This window comes from Kogia breviceps, chromosome 11, assembly GCF_026419965.1.
Source record: "Kogia breviceps isolate mKogBre1 chromosome 11, mKogBre1 haplotype 1, whole genome shotgun sequence".
NCBI lineage: Eukaryota > Metazoa > Chordata > Mammalia > Artiodactyla > Physeteridae > Kogia > Kogia breviceps.
This window is the reverse complement of record NC_081320.1, coordinates 74422769-74438621: the sequence shown is the minus strand read 5'-3', so window position 1 is coordinate 74438621 and position 15853 is coordinate 74422769. Positions and strand designations below refer to the sequence as shown.

The window sequence follows — 15853 nt, the reverse complement described above, 5'->3', positions numbered from 1 at the left end:
GCAGGGCTGGTTCCTTCAAAGGGCTGTGAGAGTGAACTCTGTTCCATGCCTCTCTCCTAGCTTCTGGCGGTTTGCTAGCAATCTATGGCAGTACTTGGCATCACCCCAATCTATGCCTTCACCTTCACATGTGTTTGTCTGTATCTATATCCAAACACCTTCACCTCTGGGTTCGTCTGTGTCTATATCCAAACTGCCCCGTTTTTTTATAACACCAGTCATATTGGATTAGGGGCCCAACCTACTCCATTAGGATGACCTCATCCTAACTAATTAAGTTAGTTAAATTTAACTGATTACATCTACAACCACTCTATTTTTCAATTAAGGTCACCTTCTGAGGTATTGGGGGCTAGGACTTCAACACGAAGTCCAACAGAAGTCCTATGAATTCAGGGAGGGGGGCACAGAATTTAACCCATAATATAGTCAGAGTGTGCAAGGTCTGTGCAGAGGGAATCTGCAGTGGCAGAATTGAGGACTAGAAGAGAAAGAGGTGACACAGCTGGGAAGGCAAGGGGCTCTCAGCATGGTGGAAGGAGACCGGGCTGGGAGTCAGAGGGAAGATAAGGTTCTGCTCCTGACTCCACCACCAACTTGCTAAGGAATATTCTCATTGAGAGCACAGGGTCCTTCATTTCCACCTTGCCCTTCTGAGAGGCTATCTCCCCCCAGCCCCATACGAACCTATAGGTTAGTAGGGGTGAACACAGGGTGGGCTGCGGCTGGGGCACCGGTTAGGAATAGGAAGGATTTAGCTACTGGAAAACAAACAAAACAAAACACAGAAACCCTGAGGCTGGTTCACACCCTGCCATGTCCCCCACATCATGGAACTAAGAAGAACTCGACTGTCCTTGCTTGTCTTGCCCCTCTCAGCCTGCCCTTCTGCAAAACCATTTCCCCCTCAGGGTTGCTCATTCACAAAGCAAGAAATCAAAGTAGAAAGGGGAGACTCCTATCGCAGATTCTCTTCTCTATGTCCTTATATGCCACTCCCTGGAATCTCTCTTATTCACCTGCTTGTCTCCATCCCAGAGTCATTTCCCTTAAGTCCCCTGAAACCCTCTTCAGTACTGTGACAGCCTCCCTGCCCCAAATCCTTACCCCTCTCATTCTCTACCACACCCCAATTAATCTCCCTAAAGCCCATATCTGATCCCACTCTCCTGATTTAACACTCAGTGTTTTCCCTTTGTCTTTATGACGGAGCCCACATCTCTCAAAGTGCCTTGCTTGCTGGCGAGGCCTCTCTCATATGGCTCTTGCCGTCCTCTCCTGCTCTCCTCCCTACCACAGAGCCCAGCCTGGCTTCCAGGGACGTGGGAAGTGCTGACCTTCTCATTCCTCTGAAGGTCGAGTCATTTCTCCCTTCCAGGTCTTTGACTATGCTGTTCCCTGTCCTGGAATGTTCTTCCTCTCACCCCCCCACACCCTACTGGCCCTCCAGGAAGCTTCCTCTGCTCTCCATTTGATCAGACCCTCTTCCTATGGGCTTCCCTGGTGCCCTGTATTGATTCTAGTCACGACTGCATGGCATTCACCTCGTCATGAGGCTGCCATGAGGCTGCCTCCCCTGGATACTGACAGCAGGATCTGTGTCTTGCTCACTGTTGCATTTTCAGTTCTCAGCACATCTCACAGGCACTCAAGAATTATTGCTAAATAAATTATTCTTGTCAGGGATGTAGGATTTTTCAGGTTTCAGAGTCTGATTCTGCACCCAATTCCTATGTGTGAATTTTTTTCCCCACACCAAGTGATTCCTCAACACCAGCTGGGTTTCCTACAACTCAGCTCAATTCTGACACCATTCTACCCAGAGATAGCATCAGATCCTGCAGGTAAGGGCTCACACAAGACTGCCTCCCCGCCCCCCAACACACACACACACTTCAGATGCCGATTGCAAGTAAGGTTGTCACCCGTGCTTCTGACTGACTGGCTATAAAGCAGAGGTTTCCATGACCCCCTCCTTGCGTTTGATTAGTTTTCTCAAGCAGCTCACAGAACCCAGGAAACCAGTTGACTCACTAGATTACCAGTTTATTACAAAGGATATCAAAGGATACAAATCAACAGCCAGATAAAGAGATACACAGGGAGAGGTCCTGAACAAAGGAGTTTCTGCCCCCATGGAATTTGGGCCCAGCACGGTGGCACATGGATGAGCTCTCATTCCTCAACCTGGAAGCTCTTTGAACCCTCTCCTTTTGGAATTTTATGGTGGCTTCATTACATAGGCATGATTGATGAACTCACTGGCCATTGGTGATTGATTCAACCTCCAGCCCCTCTTCCCTCTTGGGAAATCAGGAGATGGGACTGAAAATTCCAACTCTCTATTGGTTTCCCTGGCAACCAGCTCCCTCATCTTTAGGGGATTTTCAAAAGCCACCTCATTAACATAAACTCAGTTGTGATTGAAAGGGGCTTGTTATGAAAAACAAGACACCCATTTCACCTTTATGGCTCTGATTTCAGGAACTGAGGACCCAAAATCAAATATTATAACAGACATGTGGACACAGGGGGCGAAGGGGAAGGTGGGAGGAATTGGGAGATTAGGTTTGACATAAATACACTACCATGTGTAAAATAGATAGCTGGTGGGAACCTGCTGTATAGCGCAGGGAGCTCAGCTCAGGTCCAAGAGGGAGGGGATATAGTTATACATAGAGCTGATTCACTTCGTTGTACAGAAGAAAGTAATGCAACATTGTAAAGCAATTTTACTCCAGTAAAAAATATATATATTATAACAAAAGATGCTCCCATTGCTCTTATCACTCAGGACATTCCAAGGGTTTGGGGAGCTGTTAGGCAGGAACTGAGGCCGGAACACCAAAATATATATTTATCATAAATCACAATATCACAGAGAACCATCCAAAGATCCCCCCCAAAGCCCTCTAAATTAATGTTAATTAAGTGTCGAATCGGTATATATCAGAGCTAGCTCTAAATAAGTGTAAATTTATGATGTAGCAGAGTTGTAAGCTGCCCACTGTCATGGGAGCACCACATATAATCAATGACTGCACTACGGGGAGACAGTAGCATTAAAAAGTCTAAGGCTGCACCAGCAAACCTGCATTCTGGTTCCAACTTCTGCCCCCTCCCCCTCCAAAGCAGCTTTAGCTGAGATGTCAACCTTGACCTTGGTTTCTTTTCTACAAAATAAAAAGATGACCTCCAAAGCTCCTCCCAGCTTCAATATTCTATGATCTGAAGCATCATTTTGTGATTTATGTGATTATAGAGAATAAGTTATCCTGTCTCTGCAATGAAGCTCTGATATATTTCATGCTAGATGTTTCATTGAGTAAGTAAGTCGAAAGCAAAGCATAGGGGAAATTTGAGCTGATTTTAAATCATCTGCTTTATAAATCAGTTTTCAGGAAGGCACTGTGGACACTGTTAAAGAGAACCAGAGCTGGACACTATTTAAAGCAGTAAAAACAGATTTTAATCAGGAACGACTGCAATAGGGGAAAGGAGACCTCAGTATTGTACTGGGCTCAATTCCGAATGTAACAAGGAAAAGTGGGGATTTATAGCCAAGGAGCGGCTTGCAAGGGGCAGGGGATGGAAATTACTAAGAGGAGATTTCACGGGAATCAGGGGATTCTGGCTAAACCAACCAGACAGGATTCTTGCTAAAGGCAGACCAGGGTGATCATGTATCAAGGGTGGAGGATTCTCTCTAAACAAGATTCTTGCTAAAACTAAGTGATGCAGGCCCAACAAGGACAGACACAGAAGCCCAAGGTCAAAGCCTAGTTTAGAAGAGGGCTTAGAGGAGCCTGACTAAAGTTTGGTGAAGGAGAGATTCCCTGTCAACACCACCTGAGTTAGTATCTTGAGTGGCACTAAGGGATCAAACAAAAAGTTTATGGGCTAGAATGAAGCATTCCTATAAAAGTTCTAGACACGTAATAAGTATTCAGTAAGTACTTACTGATTTGATAATTGGTTAAAAGTTCTGGCACTTCATGTCTTTTCTTGAAAATAAATGGATTCTGATTATGACTTAATACTAACAGGAAAAGTGGAACACATGTGCCTATTAACCATGCCAATGATTTTAGAAAGCACTTTTCATTATTATAAGTCTATCTGATTTCAATATGACCAAATTAAATAACAATTGTCTTTTTCTAATTTGAAAAGAGACATTCTACATAAAACACAGAATATTTATGTGTAAGAACTTTACTATGAAATGGGAAAAATACAGAAAATATAAAATGGGAATTATAATTCTACCATTATTAAAATTTTGGAATACTTGTTCCAGGTATTTCTCTCTGCGTATATTCTAATTTTGTCAGAATCATGCTTAAGGTTAGAGCTGAGAACTTCCCAGGTCATTTAATCTCTTGCTAAAATCATTTGTAATAAATGCTTCGTATTCCCCTACTGTTGGGACATTTCCAAGATTTCATTATTTTGGATTGCTATTAGGAATAATGCTGTAATGAACACCTTTTATTATAAATAAATCCTTGTCTATGTCTCTGATTATAACTTGGGATATATTACTAGGTATATATTTTCTAGGATGAAGAATATAAATGTTTTTTAAGGCTACTGAAATGTATTACCAAATGGCTTTCCAGAATGACTCCACCTGCTTAGAATTTACCAAGAGTGTACTGGACTGCCGTAATCCCAAATCCATGCCAGGATTAAGTATAATCTGTGTTCAGTACTCAGTACACACTATGAGAAAATATCCTGTCATTTTGCTTTAGCCTGCATTTTTTATCATTAATGAGACTGAACATTGTTTCAAGCTAACTCATTTGTATTTTCTCTATAAATTATGTGGACGATAATTTACTTAAATTGAATTTTAAAACAATTGCACCTCAGCTATCTTAATCATACTGATGGCCACATTAGAGAGAAAGAGAGCAGAGGAAAATTTTTATTTGAAAAAATAAATTCAATATTTAATTTGTTTTGAAATTTCAAACACGACTAGCAAAAGGTGAGAACTTTTCATGTTACTCAAAGCTGGAACACTGAATTTTTAAAAATTGAAAAGTGGGCTTCCCTGGTGGCGCAGTGGTTGAGAGTCCGCCTGCTGGTGCAGGGGACAGGGGTTTGTGCCCCGGTCCGGGAAGATCCCACATGTCGCGGAGTGGCTGGGCCCATAAGCCATGGCCTCTGAGCCTGCGCGTCCGGAGCCTGTGCTCCGCAAAGGGAGAGGCCACAGCAGTGAGAGGCCCGCGTACCACAAAAAAAAAAAAAAAATTGAGTATTGCTGCAGAGTTGTTAAATCATGGTTGCCTTGGAACTTCAGACTCTAGTCTTGATTTCCTCAAGGCCTCTAGACTCTAATGGCCTCAGCTGTGGCCAGATTAACTACTCCCATGGAAGGGCTTTCAGACCTGTGTTCTGCTTTGTATCTGTCATCCATCTCGGTGCTCTGCCAGGCTTCCTAAGAACAGGAACACAAGACTGATTCTTCTCTCACCCAAATTCCACATGCAAGTCACCATTTCCAAGGTAGCAAGAGAGGTCTTGCAGATGAGGAATGACTTGTTTCAGGGCACAAGCACATTTGCAGCCTTACTGACCAGCCCTCCCCTTGAGGAGTGGCTTCTGGGGAGCTTTAATTAACAAGCATCTAAGCTGAGGGGAGGGCCTCTGTGTACCATTGAAAATAATGACTTTATTAACCACTGCTTAAAACTGAGCCCAGCTCTGCATGTTTTCAGCCTGGAGGGTATTGGGCGAGAAAATGTGAGTGATGCGGTGGTCTTACTGAAATATTTATAGTCCTAATGATACCAAGACTTATAAATGACATGCCATGGGTACACAACCCCAGAAAGACAGTATTTGGTTCCCCACCAAGAACTGATACCCAAATTTACTACTATTTCACTTACTCCCTCTGCTTTACCCACATAATTTTTTCTATATATGTATTTCGTACTTGTTTTTTTAAAAATATTCTAGTTATTTATTTTTGTGTATAAAATGAAGATGCGGTCTTTGGACAGAGTTAAATGACACAGAGCCTACTATAAAAATCAGACCTCCAGGACATTCACACCCTACGCAAACCCCAGAAGTAAATACCACCTAAAAAATGTCTGCCTTCATTCTACTTGGCTAGACATTTGGTTTTCACTCAGTTCTCTTTCATGGCTCTGTTCTTGCAGGACATGGTATGTCAACTGTCCAGGCCTCAACTAGTGCTAATAGTCAAAACGGGATAATTCAGGAGCTATATCATTGGCATAGCTCAGCTAGTTAACCATAAGATAAATAAAAAATTTTCTTAACAAACACTTGGTGACATTGCCACTTTTTCCTTCAAAGACAGTTACCAATTCAAGAATGCCTAAGTCCTGATTTATGCTTTAATCAAGCATCTGTGTTCTGTTAAAAAAAAAAAAAAGTAGGAAGTAAAATACCTATTTTAATTATTCTGCTGCCTCACGTTCACCTCCAGAATTCCAACTCCATCCAGAAAGTGGGTTTCTCAAAAAAGCAGCTAAAATGGAGGTAAGTTAGAGCAGTATCATCCTTGGGTGGGTAAGGTATAAGAAGGCCTGGAAATGAAGGAAGAAGAATAGAGACTGACTAGACTTTTGAAAGGAAAAACATGCTTTTCTGTTTAGGTAGAATTAGTCTAGGTACAGAGAAGTGAGCATTTTCAGACATTATTAAAAATTGCTATGAGAAATGTTCACAATATATATCAAAAATGTAAGTGGGCATATCTTTCAGACAAGAAACCCTATTTGGAATTTTTTTTTTTTTTTTTTTTTTTTTGTGGTACGCAGGCCTCTCACCGCTGTGGCCTCTCCCGTTGTGGAGCACAGGCTCCGGACGCACAGGCTCAGCGGCCATGGCTCACGGGCCCAGCCGGTCCGCGGCATGTGGGATCTTCCCAGACCGGGGCACGAACTCACGTCCCCTGCATCGGCAGGCGGACTCTCAACCATTGCACCACCAAGGAAGCCTTGGAATTTTATTTTAAGGCAATAATAAGGAATCCATGCAAAGATAAAGCTATTTATATTAAATCAGGAGTTGGCTAAATTATGGTATGTCCATGAATTGCAATATTTTGCAGGCAGTGAAAATTATTATGAGGAACATTAAATGTCAAGAAAAAATGTTTCTATATATCCTTAAGTAGAAATAAGTTTATGACATTGTAAACAGTATAAGCATCATCAAATGTTTGTTTCAAAGTACAATACATACATATATATAGAAAAAGCCTGAGAATATTATACTTTTTTGCTTTCATCCGTTATTTTCTGTAGTACTGTTTTTGAGTGTTTTTTTTTTACTGTCCTACAAGGAACATGTATTATTTTGGTAATACGAAAAATTCGGTCAATGTTATATTTTAAAAACACAAGGCTCACCCTAGCAATGCGACTTTAAACTTAAAGGCATACAGAGTTCCCCTTTCTTCCCCTATTGTTTTGCTTCGCGAAGAGCAGTATCCAGTTTCTGCTCCGTTTCTGAGAAGGAAGCTCACCTACCTGCAGCTGGCCTCTGGGGGGCGCAGCACCAATTGGGGCTGGAAGGACCACCAAGGACAGTCAGGTCGCACCATACCTTGTGAGGAGTCTCTCGTCTCCCCAGTCCCCCTCCTCCTTGTCTTCCTTTCCAAAGAGTCCTCCTCTGAGGCTTTGTACGGACGCGTTTCATCAGGCCCTCCCTGGCTGTTTCGCACGCACATGCGCGCACTTCAAGTGCACGCGCGCACATGCGTATGCGGTTCTCTGGGCGTTTGGAAACTGGCCGTTTGGAAACTCAGTGTGGAACAGGAGAGAGAGAAAAGGAAGGGCCTGGACGTTCATCCTACCTCTATAATTTATTCCTGGCACCAAACAAATCAGTGGGCTTCGCCAGACCCACGTTCCTGCCTTTGGAAAGTGGAGATGGTGGAGCTGGTGTGGTGAAATTTAAAGACAGCAAAACGCGGGACAGATATCCAAGAGGTGTTTTTAAAAGGCCCTTTCAAAAGAGGCTAAGAAAAGCACAAAGTATACATCTTATTTCCCCAACCATAAAATAAGGGAAAATTAGTTCTACTAACGAGAATACTTTAACATATGCTTGAAGCAAACATAAAGGTCAAAAGAGAGAAAGCATTTAGGTGAAATAATATTGATTAGATTTTTTGCATTTTCTTCATGTAGTTTTGCTGGTGACTGGAATACACTCAAATAAAGAAATGACAAAGAAGATTAAAAGGCCCAAATTCAGTAAGTAAAGTTGCAGTTCCTCACTGGTACAAGACTTGTGTCTCCCATGTGGAGGACTGTTACACTTGTTTCAGATAATTTGGAAAGTTTGGGGTTTTTCTGTTTTGGGTTTTTGTGTGTGTGTGTGTCTTATCTCAATACTTTGCACTCAGACTAATTAGTAATGATTCCTATTTGTCATTTACTTCATTCCAAAAAGCATTTGAAATAAGAGTTCTTATTTTAGGGTAGATACGTGGTTCTACTATATTAGAAAAATTCAAAATGCACATACAAAGGCCAGGCGACACTATATCTCTATGCCTAAGCTGGAGTAGGTATTTTTCTGCCATTCTGTCTCAATTCCCCATACCAGGAAATTCAGTCTGGCTAATGCAAAAGTCCAGCAAACTTTCGCACCTTCCAGCGTGCCCTGGAATCAATGGGTAATCTCACAGAAAAGTTTCACACCCAATCAGTGGAAAGAGGAATAATTAATTTCATTTTTGGGTGATAGTTAAGGTTAGATGACAGAAAAGCCAAAATAACAGTTGCTTAGATAAGACTGAAGTTTCTTTCTCTCTCCTGTAAACATAGTCTGGGCTTTTATGGGAGCTTCACAATCTTCAGGGACGCAGACTCCTTCTATCTTGTCATTCTGCTTTTCTCAATGTGGCTCTCAACTCATTGTCCAGAATGGCTACCCCAGCTCCATCCATCATGTCCACATTCCAGTCAGTAGGAAGGGATGAAGAAAGGCACATACTTACTCCCTTTAAAGACAAGTCCAGGAAGTCAAATAGACCACTTCTACTTAAATACCATTGGCCAGAATTTAGGGAGAATGGGAAATGTCTTGATTTCAAGCATCTGCATGCCTAGCTAAAAGTAAGGAGTACTATTATTAGGAAGAAGAGAGAATGGATATTGGGAAAGAACTAGCAGGACAGGACATAAATGGAAAATCTCACACTCAAATCTTGTGAGCACACTGAGCTATCTGTATGTAAATTTGTAGACTTGATGGACGCTTGAATTAAGGTATATTTATGAAGGACCATAAGAAAAAGACTTTAGGTATATTCAGTGCTCTGTGCTGTCTACAAAAGAAACTTCTGTATAGGCATTAGATTTAGGTGCCTTAAATCAGCAACATTAAAATTTTGAAATAAAAGAAGAGATTTGTTTCACGCAGCATTTTTTTTCTTCTGTTCCTTTAAGCCCTTTGCGCAGGACTTCCTGTTGAAATGAGACCAAAAGGGCAGCCATCCACAGCCTCCTAGTCTTAAATACTAAAAAGGAATCAGTTGTTTATTTATTCCTGTCAGGAAGGAGAGCCAAGAGAATCAGGCCAGGGGCAGATGTGTGTTCAAAACAGTGATTGGGTTAATATGAAGACAAATGCACACCCAAGTATGAATTCCTTTGGGCTGTTTCCAGTATCTTCATTAACTCGTCTACAAAAATCATAAAAGGTTCCACGATTACCATGACAACAGTTTTCAGTGACTATGAAAGTCTGTGCTAAACGACCCAAGGGCAAACCTCTTTGAGAGATCTCAAATGGATTCAACTTCTGATATGCTAAATTCTAACCTTATTCTCAAAATCTCCCTAGTGATACAGCACTTTTGAATCAATGTATGCATGAGGACTTTTCTCTAATTAGAAACTCTGTCATGGTCATTAAATAAGAGGGAAAAATATAAAATGAAAGTAATAGGATATTCCCAAACTATGGCGATACCTGATTCTTTACCTCAGGAGTATTTCCAAATTGTAATCTATACCTTGAGGCCAAAGTAATTTTCATTTTCTCTGTTCAACCTTGTCAACCTGCCACTGGGGCAGGTGACTGATAGCAAGGGAGGCAGGCACATCGTTCATTCACTTGACAAGTATTTATTGGGTGCCGGCCAAGTACCAGGTACGGTTAGACACCCAGATACAACAGCAATTGAGACTCAGACTGTGCCCTCACAGAGCTCAAAATCTAGAGAGGAAGAAAGACAAGTCACCAGGCAATTATGGTGTCTTATGTAAGTGCTAGGACTCGGGAGCTAAAGGTACTCCAAGAATATGGAGAAAAAAGCTATGTATCTGGGAGGACTTCCTGGAGGAAGCAACACACCTACACTGATATCTAAAGGCCTAATAGGGATTGACCAGGCAAAGATGAGGGGAAAAGAGTGTTACAAGCAGAAAGAAAAAGCATGCCTAAGCCCTGAAGAAAAGAAAGAGCTAAAAAGTAGTTCCATATGACTGAGGTATAGAGTGGGAGGCGCATGTGTTGAGATAAGAGATGGAGGGGTAAGCAGGCAGCAGATCATGAAGAGCTTTGTTACCGTGTCTAGGAATCTGCAGTTCATCAATGAGGGCAATGGGGAATATCTCAGTGCAGATTATTTAGGTGCAGTTAGCAGAAATCCAAGGCCAATTTGCTTAAGCAGAAAAGGAGATTTTGGCAGTACACGAGGTATCTCACATGACATGAGGTGTCTCGCAGAACCCAAGGTGGGGAGGGCAGCTCGCACTCACTGGGACTGTACCCCAGGTGGAAAGATCTCAAGAATTGGTGCCTCTCACCTCTGTGCTTTGTGACCACCTAGAAGGGTGGGATAGGGAGGGTGGGAGAGAGGGTGATGCAAGAGGGAAGAGCTATGGGAATATATGTATATGTATAACTGATTCACTTTGTTGTAAAGGAAAAACTAACACACTATTGTAAAACAGTTATACTCCAATAAAGATGTTTAAAAAAAAATAAAATAAAATAAACTTAGATGTAGGTTATATCAGATTCTTAATAAAAATCAGTTTATAGAAACACACACACAAAAAAAGAATTGGTGCCTCTGCTTCTCTCTGCATGTCTGCCTCACTATCCACCCCCCGACCCCCTGGTTCATGCAGACCATGTCTCTCAGCCCTGATCCCACAGTCCTGGGAGAGAAACTAACTGCATCAGCCTAGACTGGGAGGGTGGTTTTCAGAGAAGAGTAGAATGGTTAGGGTTGTGTTAGGGAAGTGAAACAATCCTGACAACAAAACCCAACAAAAATCCCTTTGTCCCAGCATATGAAGAGAGAAGAGAGAGTACACAATATATTAGTGAGGAAGCATTACAGACAGACATTCATATACAGGTAGGATGAAAGTATCTACCAAGTCTGGACAGAATTTCACACAAACTTATACAGTGAAGTAGAAGACAGAACAATTACAACTTCTCTTAACTCCTGGAAAGATAAATACATGGACCTCCTTAGTGTCTTTTGTATACTTGCAGACCCCTAAACTCCTTCTGGAGGTGAGTATCAGTATTTGCGGATCCAAGGATCAGAAATCTGGAGACCTTGCACTCTGCAGGTGATTCCGATGCCTGGTAAAATTTGAGAACCGCTGGACTAGACGTACCCAAGATCAGGGATGCTTACAGATGTGAATGTGAAATCATGGGTTCTGTTCAGTGCCCTCTGCCTCTTTCCTAGCCCGCCCTCAATTTTCACCAGTGTTTATTCAGGACTAAAAGTCTTCACCACCCAGAGGACTGAAGGTAAAATAACAAGGAGGAGGTCGTTTGAGAGTTTTGCCCAGAAGACAGTTTACTGACAGGTACTACACATGTAGCACTACTTTCGGCTCTTGAGGATCTAGTGACCAGACATGATACCATGAGTTGGCAGAGCCAGATTTGAAACTCAGGTCTCTGGGAGGCTCAACACCACAGTGCCTTGTCGCAAGCTAGCCATTTAGGAATTAAGTATCCATTGCCTAGAGGCAGATGAGGTGTTAAGATAATCAAGGGCTGACTGAATGGGACGTAAAGTAGAAGAAATGTGGGAAAATAGAAAAGAGAGTAAATGCAAGAGTTTCTTCCTTTGGCTTGGCCTGAGACCTTATGCATATGGTTACTGTTACTTTAGGTAATTGTCACTTTCTCTCCTCCCTACTTCCTCTGCTTTCTCATTTTTTTCTTCTCATCTCCTTTTCCTTCTATTTCTTTGATCTACCCATGGCCCCCAGGGGCCCTTATGGACCTTGCTCAGCTCCACTGGAGGCCCTCTGGGCCAAAAAGGTAGTACATGTTGAAAATAATTTCGCATGGGGCTTTTACAAAAGGAAAAGCAAAGATGGAAAAAAAAAAAAAAAATTGGGACTAGTTCTTACAGCTCTACTCGTCCCACCCATACATGACGATTCATTCCACGCTAGTATTTTGTTCTCACATACACAGTCGAATTGGGTACAATTTTATTCTGTCACTTGGCTTATCACAGCATCTTATTTTCTAAATCAAATCAAGTCTGACTCCAGACTGCCAATTGCCTAGGGCTGAGATATTAGAATTCCATCATTACAAGGGCTTCCTCCCTCCCAGCTCCAGGCATTGGAAGCCGTATGCAATTTACAACATTCAGAGAGAGCCCCTGCACTGCTCAGTGTCCAAGTACATGTTATTCCTAGAAGTTGAGTAGCTCCATTGTTTCATGAATGGTGGGATCTTGGCAAATGTGGGGAAGCCCTATGCCGAAGGTTCTACCCAGAGGGGTACCACACCAGGTACTGTTCCAAAGTGATGTTCATCCAAGGCAGCTGCTAGGGAACAGGGGCATTTCCCTTACTGGGACCTACCTGCCCACTCCCACCTTCCCAGTCTTGGAAGGTCATTTTCTCTCCATCACTCTTTGGACTGACCAAGCCCGATCCCCTCAAACAAGGAGGCTTCCGAGCAACTAATGCTCAGAACCTTGAGGGAGAGTTGCCAGGCAACCCCTGCCCTCTCTCTTGCAACCTTGAGCTCCAGAGATAGGAGAACACAAAAGTCTGACTACCTTCTTAGAATAGTAAGGGGAAAAATACAATAAGAATAAGCATAAGTTAATGTCTTAGTAAATTAACCTGCTGTATGGTGCAGGGTAAAGTTTACCATGCTGTACAGAAAGAGAGTTTTACCAAGTTTCTTTACGGATATGACTTTTTCAAGGCTCTCATTTTCCTGCTGTGTTTTAGCGCCATAGATCCGACCTTACCCACAGGTACCTCACTAGTATATTTAGTCAGCTTAAACCTACTCAAGCAGTTTCTAACAAGTGACCAAAATGTGGTTGCATTTTTCTTGACTGTTGAAGGCTACAAATAATGGTTGAAGGGTTTAGGTGTGTTCATAAAACACTTCTCCTAAGGCAGTCAAGATACCTTATAGATTTTAAGGATTAACTTCATTTATGTTAGATTCCACATTTGAAAAAGGCCTACTCTTCAACTCATGAACCTTTTAGCCCATACTGTCATAAACACATCATATGTTTCCCCATAAATTATGTCCACCAACAACTCTAGAATGATCCCTGTCTGGCAGAGTGTTTGTGCTAGAGAGAAAAAAGCTTTTAAGTTGTAAAATCTCCTCAATAGCTTTTCTACATGTAAGGAAGCCCCAGAAGAGTTCCAGAATTAATGGCCTTAGCCTAAAGTGAGGTCAGATGAGATAGTGTTACACAGGTGAGAGCTGTGATGATTAACTCCAACAAATTATTGCCTGTCCATCCTGCAAAGTCTCTGACTTCAGTGAGCACCCGATCTTGTATAAGGTAAAATAAAATTATGCAAAGGAAAGCCTTCCTGGTCCCAACGCCAACTGCCAACACAAAAACCCAGTTTAGATGGCTCCTTTGTATGCTACACTTCCTCTGCTGTCTACTTACTGCACGTTACTATAAGATCTTTTTTATACAGTCTGTCTTCTCAACTAGACCAAATAATTAATGCTCACTAGGTATTTGTTGGACGAACTACAACAGTAAAACAAAACACTGTAAAATAAAGCAAAATGTGGTAAATGCTACAAAAGAATAACAAGGGGCCTACAATAGGAGTCATACTAGTTTCCTGAAGGAATATTTAAGGTAGGATATGAAAAAATAATTGGAATTGCAGAGGTAGGTGGAAGGGCTTTCTAGGTGCGCTAAGCCCAGATATCATGGGGAAGATGGGGTCAGGAAACAGTGAGTGGCGTGACTGGGTTTAAGTGCTGGGGAGTCATGGGAGATGCAGCTGGAAGATGGGTTAAGACTATGCAATGCCAGTCTGAGAAGCTTTGTTTTTTGCCATTCTTTAGAGGGTGGGAACCACTGAAAGTGTTCTGAGCAGGAAATCTACATGATGAAGTCAGCAAGATAAACAATAGCAAGATATTCCCCACAGGCAGTGAAGCCACATTCTGAAATGTTTCCATTACATTGGAGTCTGTTGAAATAGTCTTAACTTGGGGTGAAATGTATAACCTTTAATTCACATAGTTCTCTCCAATAAGTTAACCTTAATACCATGTAAGGCATGGAAAGATTTTCGCAATCAACCTGGAAAGGGTGGATAATTCCCAGAGGTACTGCCTCAGCATGAAGAGGTAATTGTTCTGGGACTTGGTTATTGAGTACATTGGACACTGTTGAAGACATTCAGCTCTGTGATTGTAGGATTTGGGTATAGCAAGCGCACAGCTTTTTCACTGGGCTCGCATGTCGTTAGCTGTAGCAACTTGTAAGGAACCCCCAATGTTTGCTTGCTCCTTAGACACTTGGTACCAACACCAGTGTGTTCTCCACACAGATTGATGTGTGTGCTGTTTCTCACACCATGAAAAAGGAAGTGGATTAACTCCCTAGCCCTCCTTCTGGTGTGTGGGTGAGAAGGGAGGTGGACTCTCTCTGTGTTATAGATTTTCAGTTGAATAAGCTCTACCGTGGCAGTTCTCAGAAGTAACAGGCAAAGAATGCAAGGAAAATTGCACTAGAGGAGTTGCCTTGCAGGTGTTTGGGATACATGCAGATGTATACAGACATACACACAAATGCACACACACACACACAAACACACGCAGACAGACAACCTATTTGCAAGACATATCCTATATTTATCCACTAGTGGTTGTCAGCGATCTTCAAGTTCAGAAAAGCCTTATAGGATTAGGGTAGGGAAGCAACCATTTAACACCTTTTCTTCAGTAATGGGAGAAGCAACCAGGTGGAGCTGGCAAAGCTCTGCGTCTGGAGCCAGAGGGTATGAGTTCAGGGCCTGGCTCTGCCACTTTCCTGGTACCTGAGCTTGAACAAATAAACTTATCTCTCTGCAAAATGAGGACAATATGCCTCTTCGAGTTTTGTAAGAATCAAGTGAATAAGTGTGTATTACATCCTTTCTAAATTAAAAGTAGGTTACTTTTAGGGACTTCCCTGGCGGTCCAGTGGTTAAGACTGAGCTTCTACTGCAGGGGGCAGGGTTCAATCCCTGGTCAGGGAACCAGGGAACTATTCTAGCAGAGAGCTGATTGTTTCAGGCAAGGTCACCTTCCTTTGGAGGATGACAGCAGTCTGTCAGGTGGATTACCTCACTGGTGCTGACCAGGAAATTCCAGATGGACTTGCTAAGATTACATTCCCGGAAAAGAATGAAACTGCAGTTAGGTTAGGCATTGTCTCGGTTTGGTGACGTGAGCTTTGCACAAGTGACTCTACGTTGGGCCTGTTGTCTCTCTTTTGACATTACTAACTGGGATTCTTTCTGAGGTGATGAAGATGTGGAATTAGATAAGGATGGTTTCACAAACTTGTGAATATACTATAAAT

General features: G+C 42.2%; 1 protein-coding gene across 4 annotated transcripts in view; it reads left to right on the top strand.

The window, feature by feature from the left end:
• VIT (vitrin) overlaps nucleotides 1–15853 on the top strand; it is a 125045-nt gene that overhangs the window by 30854 nt on the left and 78338 nt on the right. For all 4 annotated transcript variants that reach the window (XM_067007812.1, XM_067007810.1, XM_067007813.1 and 1 more), the window contains exon 3: nucleotides 8184–8249. In XM_067007812.1, the coding sequence (XP_066863913.1) occupies nucleotides 8184–8249 (66 nt within the window). The remainder of the gene's footprint in view (nucleotides 1–8183; nucleotides 8250–15853) is intronic.